Consider the following 20591-nt stretch of genomic DNA (forward strand, 5'->3'; position numbering starts at 1 on the left):
GTGTGTGTGTGTGTGTGTGTGTGTGTGTGTGTGTGTGTGTGTGTGTGTGTGTGTGGGTGTCAAGCAATCACAACACATATCTTGTATTGCTGTTTACCTAGACCCACAGATATGGTCAAAAGTGAGTGGAGGATGATGCATTAAAGTAATAATCCACAACATTTTCGTCTAAATAAATGTCTGTTTTTCTACTCTCTATTACCAATTGCTATAATATAATAGTGATCCAACCTATATCCAGTTCATAAATCTTTTCCACTGTCTGCTCTAAAATCCAGTGATGCATTTTACGTTCCCGGTTTGTCTGGAATAAACAGTAGAAGAAGAACTGGGTAGTTAGCATGAGCAGTGATAGCCACCATGGCTGAACAGACAGAGAAGAGAGAAACTCAAACTGCAGCAACAGAAAATCCAAGCTCCGCCCACACTGTTTGATTGACAGGTGATCTGTGGGAAGAGCAGTGCAGAAACACCACAGTGAGGCTGAGGGACAGAGATGGAGACTAAATAAAAAATAGAAATTGTGGATTACCACTTTAAGATGAAGATGTACAAAAAGCAGTATGTGCTGTGTGTGTGTGTGTGTGTGTGTGTGTGTGTGTGTGTGTGTGTGTGTGTGTCAGACCACCACTGTGAAAATGCCATCAGCACAGACTGGACTCTAAAAACTTTCCCGGTCCTGTCAGGAGGGGAAAGGCTATCTGCAGCTCAGATCTTTCATCCTGAGGCTGTTACAGTCTGAGACGCCCGCTGGGGATCTGCTGCCCGTTCCAATCCACACTTTCTTTCTTTTTCTTTTTTTTTCAATTTTTAGTTAGTACAGGGAAGGTTGAAGCACACATGGTCTTTTTCAGCACCAGCCTGCTTCATACTGATACTGTTCCACACCACTTTTCACATTCCTGTGCTCCGGATTAATCTTGCTTGCACTGTTTCTTGTCTGTAAATTCACATGAATCCACACGTTTTTTTTCTATCTCCATCTATAAATATACTGAACAAAAATATAAATGCAACATGTACAGTATAGTTTTGGTCCCATGTTTCATGAGCTAAAATAAACTAAATGATCATTTTTATTTCTCTCAAATCTTGTGCGCAAATTTGTCTACATTCCTGTTAGTGAACATTTCTCCTTTGCCAAGAATTTCTTTCAACTGAATGATTTTCTTCTCTCGAAATCTTGTGAAACCAAATGAAATCTGTCTCCACTCGACTTTCCCAGTCGGTGTGGGATTTGAACGAGCAACAAGTCTGAACTCACTTCTCTCACCTGCAGGTCACTGGTTCTCAACCATGTGCCAAAGATCTGTTTATCTCACGATACGATTCGATACGCGACATGAGGTTCATGATTCGATACAACCACGATACGATGTGATAAATAAAAGTCTGACTGTGCAGAATTCTGTTTATTTCTGAGACACAAATCTTTCTAGCGATGCCATCGGCTGCTAGAATGTAAACAACAATTTAAAAATGTCGTTACAAAGTGACGATAATATAATTTGGATGGAGAGCTTGTGAAACTGATGGTCAAGCGTCTCATCTGTGATTACTACAGCAGAATAAAATGCAGCTAATATCACCATTCATGTTCTTGACCCTCCATATGAATTGTCGCTGTTTTATATTGCGATATATTGAATTTCGATATATCGCCTCATCACTATAGGCCAAGACTCTGCAGGTTTTCATTCCAACCAAACTCTACAGCAGCTGATTTCACAGTTTCCTCTATAGGGTGAAGCTGTGCTAAACAGATGAGTGAGATCAGCTACTGGGATGGAAACCTGTAGACTGCAGATAAGGCCGACCGGCAGTCAGTCACCCAGACAGACAGACAGACGAAGCTCCCATCCACTGAGGTCGAGAGTTTTGTGGATGAATCACGCCGCCTCTCTCCTCCTCAGCTGCTTCTGCTCATTCACTGAGAAAGTTGAGCTAATCAAGTGATGGTGCAATCATGCCCCCCACCCCCACCCCTCCTCACCCCCCCCCCCCCTAAAAAGAGCACAACACGCCCAAATAGCTCCACTCAATCACCATCTGCACGCAGCACTCTGCAGCACCGAGTCTCCAGGACTAATTTACTCTGGGCCGGCGGAAAATTAAGAAAGCAGACACGCAGGTCTATAAAGCGGCTCCGTCACCACAGAGGCCTCTAAAAGCAAAAACCGCTCCCGCCGCACGCCGAGCGCCGACAAAACATATGGCACGCACAAAACGCGAAAAGCAATTTTTTATGATTATTGTTATTATACTGTTTGTTTGTCATCTTGATGCTTTTTAATCTCTTTCTCTTTGAGGGTGAGAGGGTTTTATAAGCCCTTCAGGGGGAAAAGAAAGAAGTCTCACCTGCTCGGTTTGTATTCCTCTTCTTCTCTTCTTTTTTTTTTTATCTCTCATGCAAATCAACCCAACTAAACTGAAGCTACTTTCTTATCCAGAAACATACGTGTGTTAGTCTCTGAAGTCCAAGCTTCATGGCAGAGGATGAATGATACAGATCTGGCAGCGACAGACGATCTTTATTTTAAGACATGGAACATAATTGAATTCGTGGTTTTCTCGGCGTGTGTGTGTCTTATCTGCTTCAGCATCTCTGTCCATCTGTCTCTCTCTGTCTCACTCTCCGTCTGTCACTGTGGGTTTTGTTTTTTTGTTTTTCTCCCGTCTCTCTTCAGAAGACAGAGAGTTAAATGCGTAGAAAACCACGAAAATGAAGCATTTTCCAGCAAGGTAATTGTATCATTTGTTGAATTCGTTATGCACTCTCGAATTTCTGTCACGCTTTCTGAACAGTCTCTCACTTTGTCTCTTTCCTTGTCAGTCTCTCTTTATCTCAGACACACACACCTACACACACACACACACACACACACGGAACACAGTAACACAGCTGTCACACACACTAACCCATCGCCAAATCTCCAAAAGAAGCCCTTAATCCCTGTTTCCTGATTATTTTCCATATCTGTGCCACAGCCGGCGGTCAGCTCTACACCAATCACGGCCCGCTGTCACCCCGACACCGGCCAATCACGGCCCGGCTTCACACCGTGCGGACGGGGCATCAAAACGGGGGAGAATGCAGATTAGCAGGGATGATGCAGCAAAATGAGAATCGTCTACACTGTTAAAAATGAACCGTCAGATTCACCAGACACACCTGGATGATTCTTGTCTTCCTCTGTGATTTTAAAGGAATGATATCTCGCATTTCCATGATGTTAGTTATTGCTTTATATCATGTATGTCCCTGAATTTGATGACTGTTTGGCTGGATTGTATAGAGGGGTTTTCAGGTGATGTAACTAACCGGCCAAAACCACGGGTGAATTTTGAAGCCAATAAGGAAGTGGCTGAAAGCTGCAGTTTCTCTAACGTCCGCTAGAGGCCGGCTCCAAAAAGACTTCAAACCGCCCGACTCCATGCAAGTCAATGGGACCACAACCCAACTTCTCACTCAAAATACAAAGTCAATACATTTTTTAAGAGACAAGAGATTCTGGTCTCAGTAGCTCATTTCACTTCTTCTAATGTGTGTCCATATGGCGATTTTCAAAATAATTGCGTCATTAACGGGATATAGCGGTTATAACCCGGGGTAGTTTTGACAGGGATTGACAGGTCGCCTGTCCAGTGATCACGCAGGTCGCCGATCACGGACCAATAGCAGGCGGCGCTACGCTGCTGCGGGAAACCCCCGGCTGCTCCGGCTCCAAAAAATGTCAACATGGCGGCGCTCGTGAACCCCAACTTTTGACTTCAAAATGGCCCTTCAGAAACCTATGGGTGACGTCACTCACTACATCCATCTTTTTTTACAGTCTATGGATGTAACACACTCCCTGGCGGCCATATTGGAGGTCCTCAGCTCTGTGAACAGCTGGTTGTGTTTCTAAACGTACAACTTGTCCGTCTCAGCAGAACTGAACAGACGGTTAATTTCTGTCTGTTTCTGACTGAACTGATCATTTCATCACTGATCCATCTGATTGATTTAGTGTTTAGATAATGTCAGCTTGTTAGCTAGCTAACCATAGTATCTGGTCAGCTAACATCACTGTCTTGTTGTTAACACATCTGATTAGCACACTAGCTAACGTCTCTAGTAGCGGCTAGCGTTAGCATGTTCACATTAACATCAGTGTGTTTGCTGGCTAGTTAGCTAGCTAACAGTTTGTTCAGGTTAACTGAGCTGACTCTTCTCAAGCTACAACTCAGAGTGTTTTGGAGTAGAGACTAGGGCTAAAGACAAGACAGTTTACTGTGTCACAGTAACCAAATCCACCTTATCACACTATTCACTTTTACTGAGAACGTTACTGAATGATCTACAGCCACACCACAACAGCTACAACTGTTGTAAACACAACTGATTTGCACACTAGACTAAACATATCTAGTAGAGGGCAGGCTAGTGTTAGTGGCTAGTAGTCGCATGCTAACATTAGTTGAAAAAAGTGTGTGTGTGTGTGTGTGTGTGTGTGTATACAGTACCTGCATGGACACGGCCTGAACATGAACCGTCTCTGGCTGAGAGAAGAGCTGGGGGTCGGCGACACGCAAGGTGAACTGACCACTCCTGTAACACACACACACACACACACACACACGTTAGAGAAAAGAAAGAAAGAAAGAAAGAAAGAAAGAAAGCTTCAAAATACCTCAAAATAGACCCCCAAATGCCTTGGACGAGCGAGGTTAGAGTTCACTGCAGTGCTCTCTCTCTCTCTGTCTCTCTCTCCCTCTCTCTCTCTATCTCTCACTCACTGCAGGTGAGCATGACCCAAAAACAGCCTCAGGTAGCCCTGGGGGTTTCTGGGAAAATGAGTCCAGTGAGGCTAGCCTGGTGTGTAGTCATTAGGCCTAATCGCCTCAGTGGAGGACAGCAACCCCCTTCCCAAAACCCACCCACCCACCCACCCACACACACACACACACACACACACACACACACAGACACACTTCACCAATCTCTTCTCACCGTGCCGCCTCAGCATCATCAAAGATAAGGCTTATTACCCACAACTCCCTGGGGCCGAGGCTGAGACTCGGCCAATTGCGGCAGAGGAGCAGATGAGCAGGTTGAGAGTCTGCAGGTTTGGTAATGAATGAAGGAAGCTACTAACTAAACCATGTCAAGTATTTTTAAAGGTGCTACATGTAGCCTTTTTAAATACCAATATATCATTGTCAAATTAATTGCAATACCTCGGTCTAATGACTGTAAACAAATGAGAGCATGGTGGAGCTGATTGGTCTCCTCTCTCTCACACCAGTGATATTGTTAGTGCTAGTGTTTCTCCACATTAAGACTACATTTCCCATAAGCCCCGTTGCTTGTGGTGGTGGTTTATTGGTGTTACATAACACATTCTTTTACATATTAATGTGTTATTACAATCATAGCTCATCTGGCCTTGATTTAGTTTTACCTAGCTTTTACGTAATGCGCTTTGTTTTAATCTTCCCATTTTACTGTGATGCATCGGTCTCTCAGTTAAACTTATGCATTACTTTTAATAAAATGTTTATCTATTTTTAGCTTTATCTTATTTTATTTTTTATTATTATTATTACTATTAATATATCATTCTGATTTCCATTATTGTGTTGTATGTATTTATCTAATTATTTTGTGAAGCACTTTCTATTGCAATCTTGCATGAAAGGTGCTATGTAAATAAAGATTGATTGATTGATTGATTGATTGATTGATTGAAAATGCTACACATAGCACATTTATTTAACCAGGGAAAGTTGACAGTAAGTAAGCCTTCTTCCAGCTCCGTCCTGCTTCACATTCACATTCCTCACATTTCCCAGTACAGCCTCAGTCTTCTCCTGCTGAACTCAAGCAGCTCCAGTGGTGTGACTGGGGGTTTGCTGCCTTGCTCCAGGGCATTTCACAGCAGGCATCAAACCATCTGTGACATTCCAGATGTCCGGCGTCTCTAACCGGCATCGCCAGCCTGCTGTTCATCCTCATCTTAACTTTGAAATTCATCTCTGGTGTAACACTCTCTTACAGCTCCTTTCAAAAACAATAAAACTCTTTCTGAATTACAATTTCTGGCAACAAACGCTAAATTTGTCATAGCTTTCCGCATTTGTTACTGCTGGAACAATTGCAGCCCATTAAAGATGCATTGGACAGCTTATTAAAGTAACATAAGGAATATATTCTCGGGAAAAAGAATGCTATGGTGCTTCTAAATCTTATTTTTATGCGCAGGTTGTAAATGTGACTGGTATATTTGTTGGATTCATTATAGATGAGTGGATTTTTTTAATGAAGGCTGGAGAAAAAAGTGGAGGGGCTTTTGATCCGTGTGTGTGTGTGTGTGTGTGTGTGTGTGTACTGTCTGACAGACCGTCTCAGGAACAAAGTACGCCACTCCAGACACAAAATTCAGAGCGTGTCACTGGTATGACATTTGACACCTGCTGCTGAAGCAATTTACACAGCAATAATGACTGCAAAAAATGACCTTTTGAAGAATTAAATGAGTTTGGTCAATCTTTCTCGCTCGCTCACAAATGTGTCTGCTTCCTCACCGACCCGTCCCATTTCACAATTACACTGTAGCTGCCACTCTTAAAGGATATGTTCGGCGGTTTTGGACCTATATATAATGAGTCTCTTCATCCCTGTAGCTCTTGGACCCACAGACAGTATCGTCTCCAGTCAGCTGTCAGTTGAAGCAGCGCTGCCTCTTGCTGCAACAATGAGTCCAAACTGTTTGTCAAAATATCTGCAAAAAAGCTGCTTGTGAAAATGATACGGAGAGCGACCGAAGTATTTCTCTCCGCGGCCCGGAAAGCGGCGGCACCGACCGTTTCCACTCGGCGGATCGTCTTCTACCGAACTCTACTGTTTACGATCTGACCCGACCGTCCAGAGCTAGATCACTCCTCCAGGAACCGCCTTTCACCCCACAGCGCTCTGTGCTGCGGCAGAGAAAAATAGTTCTGAGTCGTGTTTCCTCTCGACTCTCCTGTGGAGCCACAAACGGCTTTTCTGGAGATATTTTGACAAACAGTTTGGACTCATTGTTGCAGCAAGAGGCAACAAAGCTGTTTCAACTGACAGCTGACTCTGGAGGCTGTATTGTCTGTGGGTCCAAGAACTACAGGGATGAAGAGACAAATGATATACAACCAAATTTATCCTTTAATCCACAGCGATTTACCGTAGGTTGTCTTGCTCAAGAGCATTTGGACAGGACTGTAGGACACATTGTCTCTTGTGGGGATCGAACCTGCGACTGTTTGTTTGCAGGATGCTGTCTGGAGCTGCTAGGCCGCCCTGCAGCCACACACACACACACACACACACACACACACACACACACACACACACACACATCTGAGGCGAGTTCATCACCTTGGTCGTAATTTTGAAAAATCGGCTATAACATGTAGATTTAATCCTATTTGGGGTTTTATATTTCATTGTCTCAATTAATGTAATGGCGCAAAACCGGGCAGTGGACCATAATTCACTAATTCACTGGCGTGCCGCCATCTTGGAGCGGGCCAGCTGAGTCAGGATTGCCTCTTGTGTTAATGCATCTCTTCTGATTGGCTGAGCCGACTGCAGGCTCAAACCCAAAATGCCACCGATGTCGCAGGAAAAAGGCCACAGCACAACGGCTGCAGGAACACAGCAGCAGGGAGGAGAACTGGCTTCAGGCTTCAGGAGCAAACAAGAGGCTGCACCTGTTTCCTCTTTATATCGCTGAACCCTTTAACACCTGAACACCTGACATCAACATGCATCCTGGGCGGTTAGACATAATCGGACAGAGCAAAAACACACAAAAATTCAGGTGTAAATGCACCAAAGACGCAATGAAGCTCCGATCATCCAAACCTCCTCTGGAGATGGTGGGAGGCATTTGGTCACATTAAAGTCGAGATGAAATGAAAAATGCATTTTTAACCCTTTTAGATCACATCCCCGGTCATATTGTGCACCTATTTAACAATATATGCAAAAAAAAATACAAAAAATCAATTTCTTTGTATTCTTATATCAAAATTCAATCATGTTTTCTTCCTGTAAAACAAAATATGCCGTGTGCTTACGTAAGCATGCCCATAACCAATTTCAACCAATAATATCATGACACAACAGGTGAGGGAGGTGTGTGTGGAGCCAACAGTCCTCTGTAGCTCCATTTCTCTCTGTAGCTCCGTATCGCGCTAAACTCTAAGCCCCGCCCACTGTTTAGCGGTCCAATCAAATGCGAAGGATTTGATTTAAATCCCTCTTGTAACTGTACACCGCTCAAATATTCCGTTTCACTAGGAAATACGTCACAGTACAGAAGCTAAAGACGCTCTAACTTCCATTTCAGTGGGACTTTAACAACAAAGTGTAAATGTAATGCATCTCAAATGTTTTGGGGATAAACACAAGGCACATAGGAACATTTTTGGAAAATTTACCCTTGGATACACAGTTAGATATCATCTAGTGATGGTCAATGCATTCCAAGAGTTATTTTGTGAGGAAGTGTTGTAATTTACTTTTCTGGTGAACCCACTTTCCCTCAACCTGCCTCGTCTACTTCTACTGCAGTTAGTGATTTCCTACGTTTCCCAGAATCACAGTCGCACCCCCCTTCCTCAAACCCCGACCTGTCTTGTGGCTGCAATGCAATCTGGTCAAAATGGCGGCTCTAGAAAGAAGCCCTCGCTCTTTGATTCTGAGGGACTGACGCCAAAACCTGACGTTTACCGCTGATGTTTTACATCCTGAAACATTTTCTGATATCAAACTCCGTTGGATCTGCTTGACGTGACATCAGCTCATCTACATCTGGCCAGTTATCCATGGGAAGAAGAAAAACACACCACAAAACAACACATGGACCCAGAAATGCAACATATGCATCGCCAACAGGAGTTTTTTAACAGTGTTAAAGTGTCTCTGGTGGATTTTTCCAGCGCTCCACCTCCACTCACCTGGTTTTGTCTCTGTGGTGTCTGAACCGGACCCGGCCGGCCCTCAGCTCCCCCCAGGAGAAGCTGTCGTCCCTGGCCAGCTCCCTCCCCCCTCTCCCCCGGCCGCCCTTCTCCTCCTCCTCCTCCTCCTCCTCCTCTTCCTCCCCTCTGAACAGGACCAGACGCCCGTTCCCGGGAGCCTGCAGGAGCTGGAAGATGAGCCGCTCGGGGGGGCTGTCCGGGTCCTTCACCCGCAGCAGGGTGGGGGGCAGGGGGGCAAAACCGCCGAGGGGAACCAGGAGGGAACCGTTGACCTGCAGGGTGGGGGGGTGGGAGTTCGCTGGGAGGAGGAGGGAGGAGAGAAGATAAAATGAAACTTTAATCATCTTCAGCTAAACTAACCTGAACTAAAAACCCAAGTCAACTTTGAAAAAGTTATAATTTTTGGTCTTTGAGGTGAAAAATCCCAAACAAGAAAAGACAGGATGAAACTTTAATGATGTCTGTGGGGGAATGAGGTTCTCGTAGCAGCAAATAGTAACAGGATACAGCAAAAAAAAAAATAGAATATAAATTAGAATAGAGCAAACTGGGAGCATCAAAGAATATGAAACCGGCAATTGCAACACGAGAATGTATAGAGTAGAAATAGAAGTAGAAAGAGAGAGAGACTGGGTATCTGCAGGCTTCAGAAATCCAAATTTAAATAAAAATCTGTTCAAATCAGCCTATTAAGCAGAGCTCTGAAACTGCAAATGGGCACTATATGAAAAAGGACACTTGTAAATGAATAATTTAGGAACATGATGTCCAATTATGTTGAGTAAAGCAGGCGTGAGGAATACAAAACATTTTAGTGTATTATGTTAAGAGTGGAAATGCATGAGGGTCAAACTTACTGTGAACTCTAAGTTATGTAATACAACATAAAATAAAACTACACACTTCATGGCATTTGCTTTATTTTTTCCCCTTGCTTTCCAGTTCTTCCTCGACAACACATCACTGAACACGAGGAATCTGTCACTGTCTAGTTTTATTACTGCAGCAAAATGAAACTTGATTAAAAGTAAACTTGCATAACATGGTGGGGGAAAAAATGAAGCACTCTAATTATTGTAGTTAAGACATTTTAACTTTTAACGCTTTTTAAAGCCTTAAAATTAAATAATTTAATTTGAGGCTTTTTCAGACAGAGTGTGGGTGGAAGGGATGAGAGAAGAGAGAGAGAGAGAGAGAGAGAGAGAGAGAGAGAGAGAGAGAGAGAGAGAGAGAGAGAGGGAGAGAGAGAGAGAGAGAGAGCGTGGGAGACATATCCGGTGAGATATGAGCTCCACATCACGGTCTTGGCGTGGCATTTTAGAAGTCGGCTTAATTGGAACTGACTTTGTTAGGGGAACTTTTTAAAGATCAGCTCTTTTGAGAGACCGTGTTGTAATCTCATTATATTTCCTCTAATGATGCCAATAGGCACTCTAAAATCTCAAACTTTCGGCCATGTAATTAAACTTATAAATGAGAAAAAAGCATTTAATTTAAAGCAGTGGTTCTCAACCTTTTTTTGGCCCGTGATAAAAAAAAAACAAAGTGATTTCTTCTCAGGCTATTTCACTTGATTAACTTGTGGATTAGTCCAAGCCTACAGGCTGAAAAATGTTCATTATTTCACAAGGAGAAAGCATTTATCACTAAGGAGGCATGATAATATATTTCTCTATTAGAAATATGTTTTGTCACATTCCATAAATCATCTCACAACCACAATCATCTCCTCGTGCCCCCGGGGGGTCTCTACCCGCAAGTTGAGAACCACTGTTTTAAATTAACGAGAAAGAGAAAGAAAGAAAGTAGAAGTCTCCCTTCATGAATTGATCCTGTCTCCACACTGCAGACAACGCTCTCTTGAATGTTACACGGTAGAATCAATTAGTATATTTCTAACAAGAAACTCTTCATGTCTCTGACTCTTAATGTCGCCAGACGTCTGACAGCTGATAGCTGCAAAACCTCATTTTCCAATTTCCAACAAATCTCGTAGAGAATGAAGCCAAACTATGATGGTGAAATCTGTCAGGTGAGTCTTTCACAAGCTGCGAGGGGCGATGTCTGATGTCTGCTATTATACCGTGGTCTGGGTGAATACTCGATTCTGATTGGCTGCAGGGTGCCCATTAATTCCTGATAATGGACACCTACTAAGTAGTTCCAGTGAAACTGTCTGTTCACCGTTCTAAATTAATGCGCTGGCTACGCAGCATCAGCCTGTATCTAAAATGAGTAACCATAGCAACAGGGACGCAGTCAAAGCCTCCGTTTACAATTTGTATGTTCGTGAAAATCTTGATATTGATTTAGGGACAATGACATGTCTGGATAGCTAGCTAGTCTTGTTGTTAAACATACTGTCAAATTATATTTACTGTTTGTCAACCGTACGCAATGTTATTGACTTTGAATCTTGCTAGCATAACGTTAGCGTTAGCTTCCTGCTCACAGCTGAGCCAAAGGGTTCTATGAGCTGAGCGGACAGGAAATATCTCCCGGTGCCAAGTCGTATCTAAGGTTCGTCCTATTTACTGGAGTAGTGAACAACGTTTCCATTGCATAAGACCCTTATGGGATGGTAATGATTGTTCCGGGTATTAGTCAAACCCTCAGGTGTTACCAAGGAAACTGAGTTATGGCTTGTGAAAAACTTTAGATTTTGATTACAAAACGCATGAAAATATAAATTAATGGTCTTAATTTTTTTTTCTTTGGCAAGTGACCATGGTATAAGCGGGATAATTCCCTTCGAGGTGTCCATAATCAGGAATTAATGGACTCCGCGGAGGCAACCGGTTCTGGGCATTATCCCTTACTTAATGTATGACCTCTATTGATCTCTATCAGTGACCAATAGGAATTGCAACAGCATTGCTAGAACTTGGGGAAGTCTTGAAAATACAATGACTTGTTTCAAAACAGAGTACGAGTGAGTTTTGAAAGCCAGAAGTCTCAGCACCTGGCCAAGTAATCGCTGAGTCTTTGGTATTGAGCAACAACCCCCCTGCATACACACTCACCGGCCACTTTATTAGGTACACCTGCTAGTTAAAACAAATAACCTGCTCCTCCAACCAGCGAATCATGTGGCTGCAGCTCAGTATGTAAAGCATGCAGACACGGAGAAGAGGTTTTGTTTTTTGTTCGACCAAACTGAATGGGTGAGATGCGTGATCTTAAGAGACTTTGAGCGCTCTGATTGTTGGTTCAGCAGCTCAGAAGAGAGAATTTACAGAGAAAACAGCTTGTTAATGAGAGAGGTCAGAGGTCAGAGGAGAACGGGCAGACTGGGTCAAGCTAACAGAAAGGACACAAACGCTCCAATAACAGTCTGTACAACAGTGGTGTGCAGAAGAGCATCTGAGCACACAAGCTGTTGCCCTTATGATAAAGGTGCACCTGATAAAGTGGCTGGTGAGCGTATATTGTGGTCATTTTGTGCTTTGGGGCAGTAAAAATCTCACTTATTGACCCTTTAAACCTAAACCGGATCCACATGATCTTTTTACCGTGGCAGGTCCTGGTCTTCTCGTCGGCGTAGAAGCCGTGTCCGCAGTCGGGGGTGCAGTATCCCTCCATCAGGTAGGTGTGGTCACGACACGCCCGGCAGCGGCCGACCCCGTCACACAGCACGCAGTCTGACGAGCAGGCTGAAGAAGACAGAGGGAAAAGTTAAAATTAAATCTACATGTTTTCATTCATTTTATAATGCAGTATTAAGATTGTTTTATATCCTTTGTGTTTGTGTGTATGTAATATGACCTTAATTTTTATTTTATTTTTTTCTTGTGTGTGTGTGTGTGTATGTATGTATATGTGTATTAATGTATCTGTACGAATGTATGTACTTATGTGTGTGTATATTTGTGTGTATGTATGTATATACATATGTATATATATATATATTCTAGTATCTTTTTTTATGTGTTATGTTTTTAGCCTGTGTCTCGTAACTCTTGATGAGTGGTCCTCAACTTTCTTTTTTTTAGGGTTATTGTTTTTGTTGCTTTGTTTGACTTGTTTGTTGAGGAGTGACACATTAATAAAATTATATCTATCTATCTATCTATCTATCTATCTATCTATCTATCTATCTTCATTCTTTTTCTTTGTCCCGTTATGTTCTACTGCTCTTATTTTATTATTTTACTTAACATGCTCATAATGCATTTTTCATACTTTCATTCACACATTTCTACTTAATATGTTCTTGACATGTTGGAATTGTTGGTTCTATATTTCAGTGGTTCTCAACGTGGGGTCCGGGGACCACCAGGGGTCCTTGAGGGGGTTCCAGGGGGTCCCCAGCAAATTGATGAATTGTTAAACTTCAGCATTATTTAATCTTCACGAAGTTAACACAGTTAGAGAATGTAGAAGAATTACTGTTTTGATCATAGTTTCACTGTTATCTCTCTACCTACAATACAGAGAGTCATGGGATTCTGGACAAAATCATATCTAACAATAAAAACATTCTCATATTTGGGTCAGAGAGACTCATCAAATGGGGGTCCGTGGCCCTACTGTGGACTAAATTAGCGGTCCTTGATATGAAAAAGGTTGAGAATCACTGCTATATTTGACCACAACTAGTTTCAGTAACTCAAATGACACATTTCATGTCATGAAGAAGGAAAATCAACTAGAAGGCACTTATTACCAACGCTAAACAATCCTCTAATTTGCTGTTACACCCAAACACATGATTTCTATCACTTAGATTTTAAGTTAAATAGATTTCTTGACCCTGCAAACAGACCCTCAGGAGGTAAAAGACGGGTGGCGTTCATCAGAGTATGGAGTCTTACGTTTGCAAACTTGCGAGGCGTCGTCCAGGAAGAAGTTTCTGCCGCAGTCGAGCACACACTGGCCCTGCAGGGAGGCGCGGGGCGGCTGGCAGAGCCCGCACCGGCCGGGACCCTGGCACTCCACACAGTGCTCATCACAGCCTGGCACCGGGAGAGGACACACACACACACACACACACACACACACACACACACACCATTAAACAGACGGATACAGCCATTCAAACTGCCATTCATTCCTGATATGCGAGAATACAGTGATGCTGTGAGGTTGTGGCCCTGGTTGACGCTGAAGGTCGGGACTTGCAGATGGAAAATGAGCTTTATGCTGCTTTCTCATTCCATCGTTACTCCAAACGCACATCTGCTGCATTCCTCGTTCTCTGTGAGTCGTGTTTACAGTTGAATAACGGAGATTTGGCCTTGAGGAGGATAAAACGACTAATAAACAGTGAGAGTTAATTAAGTCGGACTGAAATCAACAGAAAAATGTTATCGCCTTCCAACGGCGGTTTATATTACAACAAAACTGTTTATGATATTATGATGCGTCCTCTCTCTAGAACAAGAGCAGATTATCTGTAGCAGCTTTGAAAACAAAATTAATTAGATAATCTAGATGTCCCACGTTTTACTGCTTTCTGAACTAACTTTGCTCTATCTCAAAGAGAGTTATTTGGAAAAATCAGAGACAAAATAGAAGTAGAAGAGAAAATAGAGACACTTAAAACTGTGCTAAAGTATAGAAATTTGACTGTGATGTGTAAAATTCAAGGACTCTAGAAACTATGGGTTCATCCTCACTAGAAAAAACATGGGTTCCTTAAAGAACCTCCATATGTACCATCAGGGGTTCCTCAGGGAACCTTCTGGGGTTCCCCTCCGGTTGTAGTTTTTAGGTTTTTCAAAGCCATTCTACTTTTTCAAGTGTATTAATGAAGGATAGATGGAGGAAAATCTATAAAAGGAGACTTCTTCATGGTTAGTATAAAGTGATAATACAGGATAGACGCAGGATAAATGCATGAAGATTGCTTCTGTAATGGCCACCGCTGTGTGAGCTGAGTGAGGCAACGTGCTTTGTGGTACTTTGTGGGACTGACCGAGGCATCTGTCTCCATCCTGATAGGAGCCAGGGGAGCACCCTTGGGTGCACACTCCATCCTGCAGAACGTATCCCTCCATGCACTGCAGGCAGTCGCTGCGCAGGGGGCCCTTACAGGCGTTACAGCTCCAGTCACACTCTGGGTGGAGGATGAAGGATGGAGGGGAGAGGGGGAGGAGGAGGGGTGTGTGTGTGTGTGTGTGTGTGTGGAGGGCAGGGGATTAGAAGTGAGGGGATTTTGAGAGGCGAGAGCAAAAGGTGAGAGCATGACAGAGAGAGAGAGAGAGGGAGAGGGGGAGAGAAAAAGAGAGATTAATAAAGTCTTTTTCGCAGGGGATTTATTTTAAACCCATTTGTTTTTTTTCTTTTCCCTCCCATATCACCTGCACATCTGTCAGGGTTTTGCCATACTTCATTAACACTGGCAAAAAAATAAAAAATAGGGCACACTAAAAAACTCAATATGTTTTTGTGAGGTTCTAACCTAACATTAAAAATAGATTGAAGCAAAGGAGAGGCGAGACTCTGCAACACCTTCACTTATTTCAGTGATTCAGTGATGACTTGGGGGGTGAAGGGAGAGTGGGGGGGTCGAAAGATTCATGAGAACCAACATTTTTTTTCTAATACACAAATTTATTATGATTTTACTTTTTGTGATGAATCTCATTTGCACCCCCTAGCCCTCTTCCAAGTAAAATATCCTGAAAAACGAAAATAAAAATCAACATTTGGAGCTGCAGACTCCCAAATCGGCAAGCTTTTGTTTTTTTTTGTGTTTTCAACCTGAAAAGGACAAACTGTCTTCCATTACTGTCCTGCTGTCAGAGCTTCACGCTTCAAACGCTCATTTCAAACTCATTACACACACTTCTCTGTCTGTCCTCCAGTTTACATGAGAAGCAGCCCGCATCTTATTTCTTATTCCTCCTCTGATCTGTCGCCTCCTGTTACCTTCTCAGGCACAAGCAATGACAACAATAAAAACAACATGCTGCTGCGCACTATAAAACCTCGGGGTTCCTCGGGGTTCCTCGGGGTTCTACACAGACCCAAATGAGTCAAGAGTTAACTTAGCTTATACCCTGTTTATGTCCTTTTTTAAATTTCATGTTTATTGCCAGTATTATTTGTTATTACCATTATGTTTTGTTTAAGTTTTTGATTTGCTTTGTGATCTTTTTTTTTTATTATTATAATTTTTCTTTTAAACTGTGTTGTAATAATGTTTATTAGTTAGGCAGAGGCCATGAATAATCCCCTTAGGGTTCCTGCTTCTTACCCTGCACTATCTACTGCTACCTTTGTTTTTTTTCTTATGTCTCTTTTCTTGTTTTTAAATAAATAAAAATAGGGTTCCTCACTAGAAAAATACCATTGAGGAACCCTGCAAATAAGAGATTTATGGAAGTGCTGTCAGGTTTATGAAAGGGGTTCTCCAAGGAACCCTCTAAGGTCCCCCTGTGATCGCGGTCTAAGCCCCTGCAGGTTCCTCACAGCCCCCCCTTGCTTCTCAGAGTGAGGCCCGGCTCCTCTCTGACGCTCCGGTTCATCCCAGGTTCAGTGGATTATCCAGGTAGCGGCTCGGCTAGCCGGGGGGATAAACACAACGCCGAGCCACCTGCCGGAGTGGGAGGCGGCGCTAGCTGTCTCTCTCTCGCAGGAAATCAAACCGCATATCGAGCCACTAGCGGTTAGCTTAGAGGCTAATCCCGTAATGGACGTGGGAAGTGTCGGTTCTGGCTCCGGGGCTCGGTCCTCCGGGCCCCGGCACCTGGAAAAATCTCATTACGCTGCATCAAATCACTGATAAAGGAAAGTCTACAAGGTTGCATTTCTAAGAAGTAAGCCTCACATGAAATGGCTTTCTGTGAATGAAAGTTGATATCTGTGTTAAGCCGGCATGACAACACAGTCTGGCTGTTACATTCTCAGACTAAACCCTATCTGCACATTATTCTCCGAGATAAGTACAAAGGAAAATAGAAGCAAAACATATTCTCCCACATCTTATTTGTGAGTAGAGTCAGATTCAGTCTGACAGTATGTGGTTTTTCTGTGACCTGAACCTAATTACAGATATGAAAAGAGAGTTTCTACTCAGCATGTGGATGGATTCATTGAGCCTCATTCATCAATTTTTGGAAAATATTGAAATACTGAGTTAAAACATGCACGCAATGTTTAAGATTTGCATATATTAACAATGCTGCACAAATCTGCTCCCACAGTTTATTGCTTGATCGATGAGGCTCATAAACTCCACGTAGCACAGCGCGCTACATGCAATATAGATGTAAAGTAATTTATGAACGGCATAAATAGGCCGGTACATATCCCGATTATTAATCCGGTATTTCCTCTGCAGTGTGTGTGGGGTCGGCACGGCGATGCGGGCGTACCTCTGCAGGAGCGGGTGGTGGTGTTGAGGTAGTACTGATGGGCGCAGCTGTCGTACTGGCACTCCCCGAACAGCAGGACCTTCGCCGGGTCCCGACAAGAAGTGCAGACCCCCGCCGTGTCGCAGGTCAGGCACTGGCTGTCACAAGCTGCCAACACACACGGGACGACATGGAAACACGTTCATTTAAATATGAAGCAAGACGGGAGAGGAACAAAGTCAAGTCAGAACAAATCCAGAGTCCAGTATCAATTTAATATCTTAAAGAAAACTAAATATCTAGGACTTTTCAATGCAATATGGTTTTAATAGGATAAAAACTTGGTAAGAGCATCATGAGTTTGATTTCTATAATCAGTTTCAACTTCAATAAATTCAATCATTCCATACAAATTCAGAAAACAGAATTTAAATTCAGTCGTCTGCTGGAACAAATCTCATCACTTTCAATCTAAGTCATTTACACAAACACAAGATCTCAAGTCAAGACTTTAGAAACCTTTTCAAGTCAGAGTCGAGTCCCAAGTCACCAGAACCCAAGTCAAGTCAAGTCTCAAGTCTTCTCTTCATGCATCAAGTCAAGTCTCAAGCAGTTAAGACTGGGACTAGAGTCCAAGTCATGTGACTCGAGTCCCCACCTCTCCCCACCAAGTGTTGTCAGTGTGAGAGATGGTAAGATTGTCTTTCTGCCTGTCCCACTCACCCTGACAGACCCTGTGCCCGTTGTCATAGTAACCCAGCGGACAGGAGGGAGCGCAGAGCCCCGAGGGCAACAGGACGCTGTGGGTGGGACAGGAAGTGCAGGAGAGAGGCCCCGCCCCGCTGCAGGCCTCGCACGACGCATGGCATTCTGGGGGAAAAAAAACAAACAAATACAGGAGTCAAGTCATTTCACTTCAGAGTTAAGATGAGATGAAACGAGGAAACAAGGCAAATGTGGAAGAAAATTAGAATATAAAAGAATATAACAACATAAACATATGAACAACAATTTCAACATGTTATGTAGAAATTATGAATGAAAAGTATGGGGAAAAGTATGAATTACAGCTTTATGAGGGTAATATCAGCAGTAGAACTTACTGCCAAAAATATGAAATATATTCAGTATGAAATGAGCGAAGAAAAGATAAAAATATAAATAAATAACAAACGAGAAGGATGTGAGGATTTGAAGAAAACAAATATGTGAACTGTGAATCATCCTTCCTTGATATGAAAATTGAGCAGAAATTCAGATTCAAGCTGCATTCTTGAGTTTAATACATATTCATAAGAGATGTGGTAATATAATTAGTATAACTGAATCACTTAGATGACAAATTATTTCATGCTGGCTGTCAAAACGAATATGAACTGAAAGTATGGGGAAAGGTATGAATTATAGCTTTATGAGGGTAATAACAGCAGTAGACCTTATGAACTTATTGAGAATATGCATATGAAAATATACCAAAAATATGAAATATACGCAGTATAAAATGAGTGGAGAAAAGATAAAATTAGAGAAAACCGATATGTGAAACTCCTGAAACTCCTGAAAAGTTGGAGGACTAACAGCCGCCAAGGCATCACATCCCTGATATGAAAATTGAGCAGAAATTCTGATTAAAGCCGCATTCTTGAGTTCAAACATAAATATTCATGAGTCGTACTAATCACTCTGAAGCAGCCAAATCATCCTCACTGTCTCCTGCGCCCGCTCCGAACCCGGCAACACGTTACAATCACCAACACACCCGGGAGAGAAAAAAAACACAACGGGACGTAACTCAGATTTCACATTAAAAGTGACACAAAATCGTTTTGCGTGGCCGCCGGCTCCAATCGATACCAGGAGGAGGGAGATGTTACTAAAATACCACCCCCCCCCCCCCCCCCCTCCTCCTCCTCCTCCTCCTCCACACCTGTGATATTGAATTTGGCTGACGTATCTGTCCGTTACACCTCTCCGGTCGTGCCCGGGCGCCGGAAAGCCCGTCGGTTTGAAAAATGTCTCCCAGCCGCGCAGCGATCGCTATCAGCCAGACACTGATCTGATATCAGCTCAGAACTACATTCACAAACAGGTTGAGCCACGAAGAGAGAGGAGCGTGAAGAGAATAAAGTCATTAAAGACCTGGAACCGTGTGTGTGTGTGTGTGTGTGTGTATGTGTGTGTGTGTGTGAGAGAGAGAGAGAGGGGGAGAGAGACAGAGAGAGAGCTTTTATGGCTGAATGTGTGTTAATGTGTTAATGTGTGTGTCTGTGTCTATCTCTCTGGCTGCATGTGAATGTGTGTGTGTGTGTATGTGAGAGAGAGAGTGTGAGTGTGTGTGTGTGGTGCGTGTGTGTGTGTGTGTGTGTGAGAGAGAGAGTGTGAGTGTGTGTGTGTGGTGCGTGTGCGTGTGTGTGTGTGTGAGCAAGAGAGCTTTTGTGGCCACATGTGTGCTTTGATATGCAATCATGTCTAACTATGTGTAAGTGTGTGTGTGTGTGTGTGTGTGTGTATGCTAATATTTATTTGTGTCTGTGTGAGCACATGTTTATCTGTGTGTGTGCACATATGCATTTTTATGTGTTTGTGTGTATCTCTAGCTGTGTGAGTGTGTCTGCATCTATTTATGTGTTTTTATGAATGCGCATTTTTATGAATGCGCGTGTGTGTGTTGGTTTGTGTGTGTGTGTGTGTGTCAGAAATAGAGCTTTTGTGGCAGCATGTGTGTATTCATGTCATCTCTGTGTGTGTGTGTGTGTGTGTGTGTGTGTGTGTGTGCTAATATTTATTTTTGTCTGTGAGCGCATGTTTATCTGTTTGTGTATAATGTGTGTTTCTATCTCTGTTGCTTTGTGTTTGTGTCTGTGTCCCCCTGTGTGTGTGTGTGTATGTGTGTGTGTGTGTGTGTGTGTGTGTGCCTAAAGGCTCAGCTAAATGAGACCCCAGGGTTTTGCTTTTAAAACCTGAAGCTTCCTGCTCAAACTCTGCAGTCAAATCCATGTGGAGGTTTGAGATTCAAACCAGATAACTGTGGATGATGATGATGATGATGACGAAGATGATGATGATTAAATCAGTGAAGGTGGTGCTAGTGATTGTAATAATGATAATAACCTGTGCTGAACAATAATAAGTCAATGATAAGTGTTATTCCAGTGTAATAACCTATAGAAAATCATACTAAGTAACTAACTGTGTAAGTGCTTATGCTCTAATACATTGCATGATTATAAAGGTGTAACAACACACTAAATAATGGCAGCACGACTTTCCATGATTCTCCATAACTAA

General features: G+C 42.8%; 1 protein-coding gene across 1 annotated transcript in view; it reads right to left on the minus strand.

Annotated features, from left to right (window-relative positions):
* The window catches only part of fras1 (Fraser extracellular matrix complex subunit 1), a 265678-nt gene that overhangs the window by 95543 nt on the left and 149544 nt on the right, over positions 1-20591 (minus strand). The window contains exons 21-27 of the mRNA XM_071923837.2: positions 18027-18173; positions 17325-17471; positions 14921-15061; positions 13818-13958; positions 12516-12656; positions 8983-9301; positions 4507-4591 (exon numbers count right to left, since the gene is read on the minus strand). Of these exons, the coding sequence (XP_071779938.2) occupies positions 4507-4591; positions 8983-9301; positions 12516-12656; positions 13818-13958; positions 14921-15061; positions 17325-17471; positions 18027-18173 (1121 nt within the window). The remainder of the gene's footprint in view (positions 1-4506; positions 4592-8982; positions 9302-12515; positions 12657-13817; positions 13959-14920; positions 15062-17324; positions 17472-18026; positions 18174-20591) is intronic.

This window comes from Centroberyx gerrardi, chromosome 8 (genome assembly GCF_048128805.1).
Source record: "Centroberyx gerrardi isolate f3 chromosome 8, fCenGer3.hap1.cur.20231027, whole genome shotgun sequence".
In the NCBI taxonomy this organism is placed as follows: domain Eukaryota; kingdom Metazoa; phylum Chordata; class Actinopteri; order Beryciformes; family Berycidae; genus Centroberyx; species Centroberyx gerrardi.